General features: G+C 41.8%; 1 protein-coding gene across 3 annotated transcripts in view; it reads right to left on the bottom strand.

The window, feature by feature from the left end:
- Nucleotides 1-1,313: 1,313 nt before the first annotated feature.
- The window catches only part of OSBPL2 (oxysterol binding protein like 2), a 98,994-nt gene continuing 82,776 nt past the window's right edge, over nt 1,314-17,531 (bottom strand). For all 3 annotated transcript variants that reach the window (XM_054980131.1, XM_054980132.1, XM_054980133.1), the window contains 3 exons: nt 9,337-9,460; nt 8,586-8,676; nt 1,314-7,065 (listed from right to left, as the gene is read on the bottom strand). In XM_054980131.1, coding sequence (XP_054836106.1) covers nt 6,963-7,065; nt 8,586-8,676; nt 9,337-9,460 — 318 coding nt within the window. In that variant the 3' untranslated portion in view covers nt 1,314-6,962. The remainder of the gene's footprint in view (nt 7,066-8,585; nt 8,677-9,336; nt 9,461-17,531) is intronic.

Below are 17,531 nucleotides of genomic sequence, written 5' to 3'. Positions count from 1 at the left end.
TTTGTGTAACAGCTGTCCTTACTAAGTTCTGAAAATTGGAAATGTTTATGTGAGGTAGATTTGCCTGGCATCATAAACGCCCACAGATCTGGGGTACCTAAGTGTACATTTTGTACGCAGTGAGATGGAAACTTTCAGAAGTGTGGAAGCTGATTGCTATTCTACATTGCTGCCCGACACAGTATGAGATGTGGGAGTTTATGTGCACTTCAGACATAGCCTGCATGAATGGCATGATGTTGTGTCAACCATTAACAAAACTAGAAGGCAAAATGTACTCTGGCTAAGTCCAGAAAAGGATGAGATTCTTTATCCCCCCTTCTAAAGACAATTCTTCAAAGAGCCAAATCCTATCCTTGTGTGGTGGTGGCGGTGGAAAGTGCCATCGAGTCATAGCTGACTTTGGGCGACTCCTACTGGGGCTTTCAAGGCAAGAGACTAACAGAAGTTGTTTGCCATTGCATGCCTCTGCATAACCACCCTGGTCTTCTTTAGAGGCCTCCCCTCCAATTACTAACCTAGGCTGACCCTGCTTAGCTTCTGAGATCTGACGAGATCAGGCTTGCTTGGCTGTGTACCTGGAAAGAAATCCAACTGTATGCAGGGGGACTTCATTCCCACATCAGTGTGTGTCCATGTGTTCAGTTCCAGAACCCCACCAGTTCTACTGTAGTTCTGAAAGGCTTTTCGCATGCATGCTAGCCCATCCTGGGCTGTGCTGCCATTTCCTCCCCAGTTACGGTACATTTCTGTTTGACAAAAGCATTTCTAGGCTCTCAGTTAAATAACTATCTGGAAGAACAATATTTATCAACAGGGCTTTTTTTCTGGGAAAAGAGATGGTGGAACTCTGGGTTGCCAGCACAGGGGGCAACTCTTGGCGGGAGGTAGTGCCCCTGGTACCACATGCGTGTGCACAAAAGTGCACGCATGCTCTCGGGACTGCACAATGATGTCACTTTGGGCCAGCTGGAACAAGGGGGGAGTTTTTTAAAGTTTAAATTGCCCTTGGTGAAAATGGTCACATGGCTGGTGGCCCCGCCCCGATTTCCAGACAGAGGGGATTTTTTTTTCATTTTCATAATTTTTTATTAATAAGCTATCCGACAGAGGGGAGTCTCCGGCGTGGAGGGCAATCTAAACTCCCCTCTGTCTGGAGATCAGGGGACGGGGCCACCAGCCATGTGACCATTTTCAAGAGGTGCCAGAACTCCGTTCCACCGCGTTCCAGCTGAAAAAAAGCCGTTTATCAATATTTTGATTTAAAAATAACAGATAAAAGTTATCAACAAAAAGGGCCCAGAACCAACATGTCTTCTCCAAAACAAGCTTTATTCAGATTTACAGTTTTAAACATTTATGTCCACAAACCTGTACAGACTTCTCTAAAAAGGTAAATATGATTTTGTATCGTTAATATAGATGGGTATTGACAGTTATTAAATATTATAAAAATAAATCCATTTCACTAAAGCCTTTTTATTATTATCCTCCAACATTTTCATGCAACATGGATAAGGCAAAAGAAAAAAAACACAATGGGTATACTCTGCTAGGAAATGCTCTCTGGTGCAAGCCCCACTTAAGTAAACTGGGGAAGGTGCACAAGCGTACAGCCTGGACAGTTACTCTTGCGCAAGCCCTCTTTCAAATGGGGTTTGGATGAAAGACATTCCCAGTGGATTGACCCACCTATGTAAATCATCATTAAACAAGGATACAGTGAAGTAAGTAAGGCAAAAAAGAAGAGCAATAGCAGCAGCAACAGCAGAGTGGACTGAGATGGGGGAGGGGAGAGGGGTAATATGTTGAATTCTTCCATGCTATAAAAACCATACTTTAAAAAAAATCAATTTTCTGTGTTAGAACCGTTAGCTTTACATGTATTTAAGTATTGCTTTATTTTACAATTAACCCCAATCACGTGTGTATTTCGAGAGGCAACACTACGGTACATTGTCAAATTAATATGTGAGTTTAAAGCACTACATAAACCGGAACATCAACATTTTATTTGCAACATTAAAATACACAGAGTACAGTGAACAGGAGAGAGACCACACCAGGTACCTGAACCATTTGGATGATTCACAACACACATTTTTAAATTTTCTTCAGAATCACAAGTTACCTGAATGGCCCTTTGCAACCTTTCTAGAATTGGGGAGCAACTTTGGGCTGTGAAAAAGATTTCAATTTAGTAAGGAAGGACTGCTTGCATTTCACACATAATTTGCTTCTTAATTTACTGATCATCAGATTCAAAAGGCAGAATAAAACACGATAAAAAATTTGTAGTTAGGTAGAGACTAAAATCAGGTTTGTTTCCCAGCCTGGGAGCTAAGAGTGGGCAAATGTGCAAATTCAGAAGAGTTGCAGCTTTAAGAGTGGAATGAGCCATCCCAAATTGCAGTCGAGTTGCAAAAGGCCATACACCAAATTATACTTGTAAATTTTGGAAGGAATCAAGAGAGTTTCACCAAACTCCATCCATCAAGAAGTTGCAATTCACACACCTTTCATTCCCTTTTAACTTGGGAGTGGGGGGCACCAAGTCACGACCGACTTATGGCAGCTCCATCAAGGGGTTTTCAAGGCAGGTGGTTTGCCATTGCCTTCCTCTGCATAGCAACCCCGGTCTTCATTGATGGTCTCCCATCCAAGTACTAACCACTGCCAATCTTGCTTAGCTCTTGAGGTCTAATGAGATGGGGCTAACCTGAGTTATGTAGGCAGCCGGATTTTAGAAGACGCATCAGGTAAAATGTGTAACTATTTAGCTGGATCTTAAATCTTTTGATGTGAAATAAAAAAGAACTGACATTCTCCAATTAAGATAATCCTGCCAGAGGAGTCGAGAGATTTGTAGTGCTATTTAAATTCCGGCATCCTCTCGCAACCCATGTAGGGATAACGCAGCCAACTCTGCTGCTTGTTGAAATGAAGCTGGGGAGGGATATGAAAGGTTTGTGGATGCATTACATTTCTGCCGTACTCATCCCCGGGTTAAGCCAGCTGTATCCCAGGTTAATTGCCTGTTTCATCACGCTATGCCAAAGGTAGTCTAGTGTTAACTCTTTGCATACCTCAAGCAAAGGCCATTTAGTTATTGCTTAGAGGTAAGCTTGTACCGGCCTGGAAGGAAACATAGCAGCTACCTATTGACACAGCATGCAGGAGGGAAAGCAGTCCCTCCGACTAAAGTTTCACAGGGCTTTTATGTTGACATGGAACTTCAGGCAAGCAGAGACTTTCCCATGTACTATAGCATCAGTACATATACTACAGGCACTAGTGATTCATATATGGAATTCTCCCTGACACTGGAGTGGAAGAGGAAAGCTCCTGTTTGCAGAGAACCGTATGCACATCAAAGTTTTTGAGTGCCCATCAGCACCTATGGATTGAGGGCTAATGCGTGCGCCAGTCTTAAACATCAAATCAACGTATCAAGGTGGATACAACTGAAAGTGAGCAGCCAAGAAAATAAGTAACTATCCTCATAAAAATATTTAAGTTAACATTTACTTTAACATCTACCTTAATATTTTAACATGATTATTTTAAAAAGTGCTTTCCCCCCCCCATGGAAGGGTCAAATGGTCAACTTACTTTGTAAGGCAGTGCTCAAGTGATGACAGCGGTACTGATAAGTGCAGATACAACGTAAACGAAACAGGCAAGTATCTTTGTTTTTTTTAAGGGTTTAAATTTTATGGGCAAAGCTTTTAAAGGGTCGCAGGCTCTAGTCTGTATTTCAATCTGACGCTATTGTGGTGTGTTGTTTTTAGTTTGCCAGCTGCCTTGGAGAAGAGACAGGCTAGGAGTTAAAATGAATATGGGAGAACCTCCCCTGCCTCCCACACAAGCTGGCTGTTCCAGGCTTCCTTCAAACACAGACCCGCCGGTCTTTCCCCTTTCCTTTATACACCAGTCAGGTATTTCAAGGACATTGAGCCTCTACACCGGCTGGCAGGACGAAGGAGGACGGGAGGCATAACATGAGATCATGATTTACGTGTAATTCAAATGCAAGTTGATTAAGCAAAAAGCTAACCAGTAGAAAATATTAAATCTTTTTTTATATAATAAAACTGGGCATAGCATATTATCGTCACCAATGATTTTTAAAAAAAAAAATAATGAAAATTTCAAATATGCTAGGATGACATTTTCATCTTGTGGTGCAATATGGAAGAAATATCCCTTCTAAGCCTTTTTTAAAAAAAAGAATAGGTCAGCTGTGTTTATTCTGGCAATTCAAAATTTAAAATATTCCTTCTAATTAAAAACTATAGCATGCCTCCACGCATCTTTATGAAGAAGGCCAGAGTAGCTACTAGTAGTTTTAATACAGATTTCTGGCTCAACATAGTTTTTCCCCAGAACTTCCACTGGTAAGGGCACACAGTGGCCTTGAACCAGCGAGCGGCAATCCACGGATGGAAGAGAGCTTCCGCCCTTTTCTCAACCCATTCCATCAACAAATTGCCACCATAGGAATTCAGGCTACCTCACGTCCAACAGTCAGGCGTGGGAGGATAGCTGTCACCTTACCTTGAAGAGCTGCAATAAGAGCAGCAGGCTCCACGCCCTGGGCTGCCAACTATGCCATCATCTCTGGCCAAGTGTCTATCTGGCACAGGAATGGGACGGACAGTGAAATCTGCTCCCCTCTGAATTGAGGCAGCTGTTGGTAAATTATATGCTTATAACAAGGGCCTGCAGCGCATTTGTATTATATCTAGTGAAAAGCTTATTAACAGTTTATGTATACTGGTGTGTGCATTTACAACATTTATTCATCGCAGGATGGAACGGAAAACACTGTGGAGGCTAGATGAGTAGAGACTTGAAGTGTCACCAGGAGCCTCCATATGCAGAGGTAGTACACCTCTGAATATCAGTGCCAGGAGGCAACATTTGGAGAAGGCCTTGGCCTCGATGCCCCGTGGCTGGCCCTCCAGAATAAATGGTTGGCCACTATGAGAGACAGGAGGCTGGACTATATGGACCACTGGTCTGATCCAGCAGGGCTCTTCTTATGTAGGAATGGTGCTTATCGAGCACTTCTTAGCCCTGCTGAAACGAATGGGGGGGCTTAAACGTCTCCCGACACACAACGCTTGGAAGATTGTGCCTGAGGACAATATCAAGCTCAGAGACGACAAAAGGGCATGCTAGCCAAAGACGGTTCTCTCAGTCTGTAGTGTCTTTTTATTGCCTTGAATGTTCTCAGCGTAAGTTTCTTTGCTGGATAACTGAATGAAATGCAACTAAAATGCTGCCGTCTAATTCCCCTGCTCCGTCGGCAAGGTATACAAAAAATGCCTCTGTAATGCCAACACCAGCATCCCAAAAGAGGTCTCTGAAGCTTCCCTCCTTTAGATGCAATTCCGGCACCTCTCGTCTTTGGTTGAAGTTTGCAAGCAGGAAACTTCAAAACATGTAGACGTTTTTGAATAGAGAAGGAAAACATTCTTAACTACCACACTGGTGTCGCCACACAGAATCTGATGGGATTGCAGCCAAGAAACCAATCAGTGGATAGTTATCGTCGAATCTCTCATGTTGTCTTTCAGTTACTGTAACATTTAACAGAACGATAGCAAGACGGCCTTTCCCCCGTTCAGCTGATGGCAAAATTCAGCAATTTGTTTCGGAAAGTTTGCTTAAGCTACCAACCTAAACTTTATTTTCAGAGCATCGCTTGCCTTCTAGAAATGTATAGGTGACAAGAAAAAAAACACTTCTCTTTAATAATTCATAACAGCTCAGAGGGATCATATGGCTTTGATATGTTTTTAAGTCAGCAAAAATAAGCCAACGCTCAAGGAAATTACGCCTCTTATAAGTTCGATGAAAGCTTCAGGCAGGTCACTCAGTTTTAGCCAGAGGGTAGAGGAGGGAAATTGCTTTTCAAGGAAGTTCTACCAGTCATGACCCAATAAATGCTTCAGAACATGCACTGGAAAATCCAAATAGAAATGTGACCTTTTTAGCTGATAGATTTGGAGTAAATCCAGAAGGGAAAGGAAGTGCATGTTTATGAATAAATCCTGAATAGTCTCAGCCTGCCACAAGCAGCACTGCAGACATCTCTTGACAAAAGCAAAAAAACGTGGTTTCTAACATGACACACGCACACACAAAACACCCAAATTCCTATGAATATCTTCAAAGCATTTGTGTTTAAAAACCCCATACATTCTGAAACTTTGGACAAGGAGGCGTTTGTTACGAACACCTATAAACCATGTTCCAAAATTCAATGTAGTCGTTTGCTGTTGTCATTGTAACAAAAAAGTAAAGGTACTTCGCTTAATTGATAATCGTGGTGCCCAAAGGTGGGAGGCAAAAACAGAGTGAAAGTTTCCAAGACTGCAAGTTAAGCCTAATGCTTTCTGCTAAAGCTGTTCAGCTAAAATTATAAGACTCCTTTCAGATAACTCCCAAGAATTCAATCACTCCAGTTCTCAATGATACCTCTCCAATGACCCCTCGTTTCTCAGTCGTACCAATTCACCACCGTTGCACCACATTGTGAATACTTCTAGGTCTCCTTTACTGCTGAAATATGAGAAGTTGTGCAGCGGTCATCGGTATTGAATAAGTTAAATGTTTAATAAGGTGCTGCAAGCATCACTGGCTTCAGCATTTTCATTCTGGCCAAAAAACAAATAATAAAATATAAACTGACTAATGGGGGAAAGAAAAGAAAAAAACATGCAAACTACTTCCCTCTGAAACACAGCAATCTCAGGCTGTCGTTTTATGGAAAGAAGTAACAGCACTTCATATTTTGGCAATCAAAATTAAATGACAAATCCTTGATCGGTGACTGACCGTTTCTTTAAAATTTACTTTAGAAAAGCGAGGTTTCTGCTCTTGACCAAGCCAGAGTCACTGGCATCAGCTGAAGTTGACCAGCTCTGGGCGAAGCAGCAACAGCATTCAAGATTTCAGTATATATCTGGACAGTCAAAGAAGTTTCTGTCAAAGTATCCGCCTGAGTATAACCAGTCAGGAGTCCCAGTATATGGATTGCTACCTTGATAAAACCATCTGTAAAAAAAGAAAGGATGTGGTGGTAGAGGATATACTGTTAAGTGAAACAGCAATTAAATGAGGGGAAACCCTGCAGTATGCCACCCACAATTACTTTAATTGATATATGCACAATTAAAAAGGAGAAACGGACTTGTCAAGTTCCCTATTATGATAATAGGATAATTAGTGATAAGATTACCATCATAATGATAGTCATTTTCAAAGCTTTTTTTGCTAAGAGGAATGTATGAGCCTGATATGCTATTTGTATTCTAATGCTCTCTGGAGGACATGGAGATGGATCCCATCATGAAGATCCATGTACACAAATGGGAAGGGGCTGATTTTTGGCAATTTCCCCTCCTTCCATAGTAGTCCTCAAAACACCCTGTGCTGGCCACCTTAGGCGTCCTGTCCCCCAAGAACAGCATTTCGGGGGCATTTCAAGCTGCAGAGGGAGGGGTAGGTGGTGAGGATGCACTTCTATGCACAGAAGTTGTTTTGATGGGTTTCGCAACTGACCAGGGGTTGCCAACTCCATTACTATTATTTCACATTTACCTAAACACATTGTAGTAGCAGAAAAAGTTTTCCATAGCCACGTTTTGAGCTACAACCGCTTTTACAACGTGTCTAGCACGATGGGGGAATAGAGACCCCCGATTCTGGTTGTCCTCCTTTACAATATAAATGTAGTATTGATTGTCCAACTACTAACCATCATATTCTCACCCCACCCCTTGATGTTTCAGAAAATAATTTCTTTTCTGGCCAAGGTACTCAGATGGGAACATTCAGTCATAAATATTTATCTGACTAACTTAGTTCAGTGTAACAGTGGTACAAATTGCCCTCTCCCTCAACTGAAAAAATAATGGTTCTATTCTCTTCAACACATCAACAGTGGCTTTCATTTGGGTGCTCCGGTTGCTTGTTGAAATTAATAGGAGAGCCTATTTTGTATTTTTTCTTGGTGAGATTTCTCAACAGAAACAGAGGCACTATTATTATCGCCCGATTTACAAAAATCTACCAGAAGTCAGAGGGACAATTTTAAACATATACAATCCCACCACTACTCTTGAGTGTTTTACGAAGTTTCTTTTGTGCAGGCGTGAAAAAAAGGAATGATGCAAAGAATCCCCACTGAAGCAATAGCGATTGTTTTCTTTTGTCTATGAGTCAGAGATTCCCCATTCTGATAGCTACCTCAGTATTCTGTTCAGCAAGAACTAGATGCTGATACACCAACTGCTTTCAAGTCTGAAAAAGTATGAAACATTTCTCATTTGTTTACCTGACTGCCGGCTAACTTCAAATTAAGTGTAAACCCTGAGCTTTATAATGGCACCCAAAGACTGCAAAGGAGGAAAGACTCATACTGGGGATAATATGAACAATAATCGTGAACACAACATGGTAACTTCTAGGACATGGATAAGGGAGGCTCGAGAATATCCCCGTTTAAAGCAAAGGCATAGCATAAAACTGAAGTGGAGACTCCCCCCGCCCCCATCCCTCCACCCTTCAATTACCTTGTCCTCCATTCGGTTTCCTCTTTTGCACGTTCCTTGCGAGCAGCTCTCTGTTTTTCTTCTAGCCTCTCTTTTTCTTTGCTAGCCAGATCTAACAGACATTTCAATAGGATTGATTACTTTATAAAATAAAAAGAAAAGTACAAAGGAAAGGAAGGTAGAGAAACAAAATCCAGACAGTTTTAAGAATAAAATTTAACATATGCTCACGACACAGAGCAAATCGTTTGTTTGGCTTTTTACTTGTCCCAGTTCAAATGTTTTACAAGTCAGAAGTATAAAAGGAAACTCAAGTGCCATCCTAGCTGGATTAAAATTCCAGAAAATCCTCTCCTCACTGCCCGTGCAAAAGACCACCTTGATCTTGGCCAGGTTGGGACTCCGTCAAGTTTAGAGAAGAACGTTCCATAATTCTGGGGCAAACATACATTACACCACAACCCCCATAAGAAACCACCTTGTGGGACACGGAGGTTATGAGAAGAACATTGCTTCACTCAACGTAATTGCCTGGAATGGGCTGAGGTTAAGCAGCTATGGAGCTGATCTAGCCTACAGCATGTTAATATTTTGGAGCATTCTTCTATTCTTAGTTGGATTTATTTTACCAACTTGTTTGCTATAGGTGAGGCTAAAACACAAAAGACCCAATCTACCATCTCTCAACGATCCAAGAAGCAGCGCACAAGATGAATGACAGGAAAGAATCACTGCAGTTTTCCAGTCCTCCCACCCCTCTCCTTGCACATACCTATCTCTCCGTTCTCCATGTGCCTGATATCTGGTCGCAGTCGACAGTCTGTAGGAGCCAATATTTCTTCCATTCCTTTTTCTAGCTCATTAAGAGTAACAGCAAAACTGGTGAAGTTGTACATCTTAAATAAAAACAAAAACATGAATATGTTGTCAGCCGCACCAGTAAAACTCTACGATATTCTCTCCATTGCCGCCACTACACAAAATAAGGGTCCAGTTTCATTTCTAAGTAGGATAACCAGTCTGGGGTAAAGAGCAGAGTTGTCAGGTCCACTTTCCCTCCTGGCGGGAGTTGCAGGACTCGGCACTCATCTTTGTTCTTGTCTTTGCGCGCACACTTCTGGGATGGCACAACGACATCACTTCCAGGAAGTGACGTCATTGCGCAGGGCCCAGGAGTTGACCCGAACTTTACAAAGGGCTGATTTAGGACCAAAATGTTTGGCGTCCAAATTGGTCCATTGCAAAGTGCGCTAGTGTCATTGCGCTGTCCTGGAAGTGCGACTGGGAGGCCTGTTCCCCTGCCTTCCCCCCTGTCAGCCAGATGAGTAGTGGCAGGGGGCAGAGGGTGGGAGTGGAGGATCCTTAAAGACACATTACTTCATTTTGACTACACATGCAAAAAAGAGTAGGGGGAGGGGGAAATAATGTATGATTTTAAAAATACACTCACTAGATTTAAATAGATACTTGATTCAAGATTTGCCATGTATTCATTAGCCACTCTCTTTCATGCTCAGTATCCTCATCTGCAACCTGAGATTGTGGGAAGGTATAGTTATATGGGCAAGCCAATAGGTGGCACAATCATTCATTGAAATTTTGCTCTTTTTGCTCTGCAACTCCCGCTCCTCAGAGACCACTGAAACTACATCTTCATCCTGACCAGTGTTCAAAGCCCTCCATAGCACTGTGTCAGAAGTTCACTTTTAAACTCACAAATACCAAACAGAACATGGAGCAGCTTCCTGCTCCAGAAATCTATAGCGGCCATAATTATCCTCCTTGGACTGAAAGGGGAAAACGATTTGCATCCTTTTGCCAGGCCACAAGGAGGCACCTTCTCAGCAATCACACCAAATGTGATCACAGCAAGTACAGAAAGAAGACAGAATGAGGAAGAGATTATTGGAGGGTTAAAACCGGTTACATGTCTATGCAGGGCTTTTTTCTGGGAAAAGAGGTGGTGGAACTCAGGACCGCACAATGGCATCACTTTGGGTCAGCTGGAACAAGGGGGGAGTTTTTTAAAGTTAAAATAGCCCTCTTGAAAATGGTCACATGGCCGGTGGCCCCGCCCCCTGATCTCCAGACAGAGGGGAGATCAGGGGGCAGGGCCACCAGCCATGGGACCATTTTCAAGAGGTGCCAGAACTCCGTTCCACCACGTTCCCACTGAAAAAAGCCCTGTGTCTATGAATAATATGACTAAGCAGCAGGAGCTGATTTGTTGAATCTCATGTCACAGATCTGGCACAAGTCTGAGCGGTGAACAGGGTTGCCAGCTAACTGCTGGCAGTGGAAGAACTCCCGCTCCCCGCCACCTCTGCCCACTGCTGCTCAACTGGGCAGCAAGAGGAAAACAGCAGGTGTATGATCAGCGTCCCCTGCATTATGATGGCACTTCCAGCGCAACCTGAAAGTCACTTCATCATGTCAAGGATGCCAATTGCACTCCCGCTACACACACACACACACACACACACACACACACACACACACACAACTTGAGTCCTTGCCTCTCCAATTTCCTGCCAGTTGCCATCCTAACCATGATGCTGCCACTGAGAGAGATCTATTACCCTAACTGAAAACAAATAAGAAAACTGACTATTAAGAGGCTAATACAACTGAGCAGCTAATAATTAAAGAACTAGAATGAATTTAATTCAACTGACAATTTGATAATAATGACCAAAACTCTAAGAGTAATGACAGTTTATTAGTTTTGCATTTACTTGAATACTACTGACAGGTAATTGATGATTAAGAAATTATTAAAATATTTAGGTTTGTAGTTCAATGCTGTAGGAATGCACAATTCACTGATGAATGTAAATCAATTTACAGAGGAAAAGAATGTATGAATAATTTTGTTCATTAGAATTACTTATCACAGGCTATGATGTACCTAAAAATCCTGAGACAATCCTGCTGGGTCTCTGGGAAGACCCAACAGTACCAACGATCAGGAGAAACTGAATACTCGTTATTAGCTGCAGCGAAAATGCTTCTTGCGTTATACTGGAAACAAGACAGACTTCCAAAATTGCAGCAGTGGTACCAGAAAGTGTGGGATATCTTCACCATGGAGAAAATAGCGGATTATCTTCACTCTACTGATAATCCACAGCATCATTCAACGTTCTTTACACAATGGATGCCTTTTTTGAACCATCTTCATGCTACCAATCAACTGCCGAATGCAGATATGAACACTTTCAGCTTTTTGGCAATATTATGAGTCTTCTCTAGTATTGTACCTTCTCTAACAATAATGTACTTTTCAGTGATAGCTGATCTCTTATTGATTGTTCCAAGGTTCACTGGTTATGTTTTTTTAATGTTATGTGTAAAGTTTTGTTTAAATTATTATGTATTCCAGAAAATCAGAAAATAAAAAGTTCAAAAAAAAAAAAGAATTACTTAATTAACAAATAGGTTAAAGACACCCAGGAAGGGGGGATTTCAAAGAATATAAACAACAGTTGAAGAGCTAAGCAATGTAGTCTGTAAATTAAGCAGTATATAAGAAGTAAGGCCGCTTATGTAATCAGCGAAAACAAAAAGAACTGGGTACAGTATGGCAGGAAGCCAGACGATAACAGCTTAATGCCTGAGTAAAATGGAGACCAATGATTCCAAACAATAACCAGAGAGTCCAGGCACAACAATAAGAACAGAAGATTCTAAATTTAAAGAAAAATTTGGAACCTCCAAACAGCTACTTATGAAAACTGGGGGGGTGGGGGGGAGGAGAGAAGTGTTTTGAATAATTTTCTAACTTCTTCAAACAATGCAAAAAATTTAAAAGGTTTTCAAAAACAAACAGGGACACTGAAACTGGTATCTAAGTGAGATTTTGCAAAAACAAGCCAAATTTTAATTTTGGATTAAGTCTCCAAAGATTTTGGCACGGTTAATGTTGCTTGAACAGAAACAACGAAAATTCCTTTTATACAGATTAAGGTATAGCAAATCTATTTAAAACATGTTAAAGGAAAATTGTACAAACCAGAACATGAATTGGTCCATGGACGTTTTAGAATGCTTATTATCATCTCCTGGAAAAATTTCCCCAGTTGCAAAAAACATTTAAAAGAATGGGACCAATCATCTTAAAGGAGGTGGAGACAAATTTTCTAGGAACCAGCATTCAGAGTTTTGTAACTGAATGATGAAATTTTATAATAATTGCTAAGCCTCATCCTAACTTCTTTTCATAGTTTCTTGTACTTTTATATAACAGAGCATATTGGGATGCAAAACAATGTGGGCTCTGTATTTCTATTAACAGATGCTACTACAAAATTAGTGTCAATGTACCAGGCAGCATGATGAAATTCCTTGGCACCATGGTGACCTGCTTCCTGGGATTTTCTGAGCCCTTAATGTTTAAACTGACATACTTAAGGTGAGTCAGTGTTCATAAAAAATTGATTTTATTCATTACCTTTCAGAATAGAAGATTTTACGACACATTCAATGATATGCTTCCTTCTGCCTACTACATCTTTGTCTTTTTATGACTGTCCCTTTCACTGATTGCTTTGGAAGACATGATTCCATTCTCAGGGCATCATCTTTGGCCCCCTATGCCTTTGAAGCACAGGCAGGTGAGAACACAGCAGACCCTACATGTGGCCATAGAGAAAGGAAGCACATTGGTGCCTCTCTTCATCTATGATGGGTATGTCCATCTGCGGGAGTCTGGGAATGGACATTTGAAGAACTATTTAATAACTGGCCTGAATCTGAGCCACGATCCTGTATTTTTTCTAACAAACCCTAAGATATGAGGACAGAATTTTTTAAAAAATGGTTACAACCAGAAATTCGTATGCGGAACACTGGAGAACAATGTGTCTTCTGAATATAAAGGGGCAGGAACACAAGCTGATCATGCTGCGAAGGCCAAATTATAAGAGGGTGAAAGAATGGGAACAGCAGACAAATCTGAGTGAGCCACTGGTTACAGTTTATATATTTTTGGCATAGTGAACACACTTGAGGTCACAAATGCATTACATCTATTTATGAAGGAATTATAAAATTGTGATTGCATAAGTTAATAAAGCTAACGCTACCAATGGAATATAACAAGGCCACTCCTTTGAATTATAGGGCAAAGTAAGGAGCCAGTAACATTTACATCCTTGAAGAGGGCTGTAGGCATAACTATGAGACGAATCTCGGCCAAATCTGATATATGTTTCATACACTATAACAAGCTTCATAAAAGGTTGTGCTGTTTTCTCGAAAAGTCTAAGAAGCTAGAGAGACTGTTGAGTCATTTGTCAAGAGCCTGTACGACCTGAGCAAACACTGAATTTGCCAATTTAAAAAAAATACAAGAAGAACGCCTTGGAGTTCCCAAGCCCCATTCTACTCGAGATAATGAAGCCGATAGAAGACTTAACTCTTCATAAGGCTGTAGAGACAACAAAGCAAAGCTGATCAGCCGCCGAGGCAACCCTGAAGAGAGACCCATTTCTGCACAAGGCATGAGAAGCAACTACAGCAGCTGTTCTAAAGAAGACAAATTCAGTTCTCGTGTAAGTGCAAAAGCAGCACAAAAAGAACGCCCAGAAGAAGCAGACAGAAAAAGGAGTTTTGTGGCATCTTAAAAATTAACTCATTTATTGAGAAATTTTTGTGAATCAGAGCTTACTTTATTCAAAACATGAAGCGGATCCTCAGCAGACATCAGCAGACATTACATATGTACGCTCAATGGAGGTCGATTACAATTTCTATATAAATCTCAAGTATTCATGATAAGCATGATGAACATTCACAAGAAAGTAACCGGGCATCGACAGTCTCCCTAGTTTTGCCAAGCTGAGAATTAATGGGTTGGATCCAAACAGAATTTCCACTGGTGAAAGAGAGAGGAACAGGCCCCTCTAATGAGTATGTCTAGGGCCATGAGACATGCATGGACAAAAGTCATGTCGAATGGGGGCTATAATAAGGAGGAGAACTGGCTGAGACTGACAGAAAAAAACTGGCTGGATCCAAGTCAATTAACATTATTGCAGAATTGCACGCCTTTCTTCTATCACGGAACTCAGGATGATTTTATACAGGATTCTCAAAAGGTCTCCGATTCAAGCCTTCCACAGATTTAGACTTGCTCAGCAAGACTGCTGCATCATATGCCCTTCAATCATACCTGGGGGCCATGCTTAACTCCTGAAATGCCTTGTCTTTTAGCTTTGCCTAAAACAGACCATGGCGCACAGTGGTAAGCTGCAGTACTGCAGCCCAAGCTCTGCTCACGACCTGAGTTCGATCCTGGCAGAAGCCAGGTTCAGGTAGCCGGCTCAAGGTTGACTCAGCCTTCCATCCTTCCGAGGTCGGTAAAATGAGTACCCAGTTTACTGGGGGTAAAGTGTAGATGACTGGGAAGGGCAATTACAAACCACTCCATAAAAAGTCTGCCAAGAAAACGTCATGTGACGTTCCCCCATGGGTCAGTAATGACTCGGGGCTTGCACAGGGGACTACCTTTACCTTTTTTTAACACAGACAGCATTTCCTTATAAATTCTGATTCCACACTTTTACTTAGGAATCTACTCTTTTGAGGTTCTTTTGTTGAACAACAACTGCATGTTGGAAAAAGCAGTCTCTCCATTTCAAACACAAACGGCAACAGAAAGGACTCTTGCAGTGAAATCCTAAGCAGATTTACTCCAGTCTAAGCCAACTGAAATCAATGGCTTAGACTGGAGTAATTCTGTTTAGGATTTCACTGCTGGTTTGCTTCCACAAGACGGGAAAGGACTGGAACGTTTCTTTTCCTTCCTGGGGCAGCCCAGTGCAGGGAATGTAAAAAATGATCTACTTATAAACAGGGCACTTTGCTATTACATGTTTCATGCAGAAAATGAAAGATCACAGAACAGAAGGCCATTTTTTTTCTTTAGGTCCCATTGTTTGAAAAGGCACATAATGTGAATGGAGGGCAAAATATTATTGAGACAACTGCTAATTTCAAAACAGATGCAAAACTAGGCATTCCAGTTCTCAGAGGAGGCTTGCGTAGACCAGAAAGAGTCTCAATTTTTTTTAGAAATAAGTTCTACGTACTCCAGGAGGTAATGGACAGTATTTGACGTTTTATCACACGCATTAGAAAGGGGAAGCACGTATCTGTATAGATCTTTAAAAGATTAATGAGGCTGTGCAGAAAGAAAAATATGTACTGCCAATACTAGACAACCGTCTTTCAAAAGTGACAGCAGCCAGATTGTTCTCAAAATTGCGTCCCTCAAGAGGCTACGGCAAACCCCTTCAACAGACCAGAGTGCCAAATTGACTGCATTTATTAGAACAATTGCGAGAAAGTTTCAAAGCTGCCACTTGGGATCAAAAGTGTTCCCGAGCCCTAAAAGGGAAAAATGACATAGCTGCTCAGAAATGTGAAAGGAACCACTGTCTTTACAGAGGATGAGTTAACCTGCCCTATAGCTTTGGAGGATGCCTACCCACTGGAGATGCTTCTCAGGGGTTACAATGAAGGAGCATCCATCAACAGGTTTAATTAGATGTCAACAGCTACCTGAAAGGATACAGAACTTCAGGAAGTCTTGCAATGTTTTAGGGGTAGGTGAGCTACATCAGGGGTCCCCAATGCGGTGCCCATAGGTGCAATTGTGCCGGCTGGCATCTTTCATGGAGCCTACCAAGTGTTTTTAGAAAATGGGTGGGGCTTTTGCAAAGCATGACTTCTGATTGGCCATTGAAGTACTGATTGGCTGTGCAGATTTTTAGAAACATTGCTTTGGCACAACATTGCCACAACACAAGGATCTTCACTTTCTGACTGAAGGTAAGCTGTGGCAGCCATTTTGCGGCATCTTCTGCAGCAGCCATTTTGTGGCAGCCATTTTACTGCTGCGCCCACCACACTGCATCAGAATTTCAAATATGCCGGCAGGCTCAAAAAAGTTGGGGACTCCTGAGCTACATATTTTAAGAATGACATTGTTGAATATGGTCAAGTGAGTAAACTGTACAGGCTAATAAGCAAAAGGAACTGTAGTGCTAGGCCACAAGCAATAAGAAAGACACCTTGGATATTCTCCATCAGTCTAACCTTACGCCATGATTGTGACAGAGACAGGATGGTGCCCTGTGGTGCCATACAGATAACTTCTTTGATTAGGGAGTAACAAAAAAAAGTGATGGGCATGGGGACATGCCCAAAAAAGGAAAAGGGAGGAAAGGGGGGTTTTCAGTGCCACCAACCACAGGATGCTTGTGATCATGTCCACCATTTCCTGCTCATTCAGGACTCAGGACAGCAGCCAGTTTGAGTGGGGAAAGTGGAAAACAACAAAACACACCCTGGATGAGAATTTAACACTGTCCTTGCTGTCCTGAAGTGCCAATGCTGAGTGGACTGCAAGGCATATGCAGGGAGTTAAATACAAAAACAGCAACTTGTCTGAAGTAAAAGCAATGAAGCTTGAGTACAGAAAGTAGTAATAAAAGCAGAACTGTATCTTCAGCAATCTAAAATACCTTGTACTGCTGCCACCCTCAGGGGACAAGTCTTCTCCCTAAGCAAGGACAGGTCAGAACAGCACAAGAATAAACAGGACTGAACCAAATTGACCCAAACAGGACAACCGCTTGAGGGGAATCTTTTTTCACAGATTATTTTAAAACCTAGCACTCAGTCGTCTCAAAGGTTTAATTCCACCAAGAAGCAAGGGTGTGTGAGTGCTCTTCCCTTCACCTGGCCAAGTGGGGAACTCAAGAACCAACCTAGAAATAATTCACAAACTGTTCTGATAACTGAGCCAATTTATAGTGTACAATGGAGGCAGTCAGACTGTCATCTCTGTCCCTCTTCCCAGACCACCTTCCCATTGACAATCTTCTCACTGACCATGTTTGCCTTCTGGCAGCACACAGGGGTTTTGGTGACAGAGGCAAACAGTTTCATCTCACATACAGA

Source organism: Eublepharis macularius, chromosome 5 (genome assembly GCF_028583425.1).
Source record: "Eublepharis macularius isolate TG4126 chromosome 5, MPM_Emac_v1.0, whole genome shotgun sequence".
Lineage (NCBI taxonomy): Eukaryota > Metazoa > Chordata > Lepidosauria > Squamata > Eublepharidae > Eublepharis > Eublepharis macularius.
The sequence above is the reverse complement of the archived record's forward strand: the minus strand, read 5'-3'. Positions and strand labels throughout refer to the sequence as shown.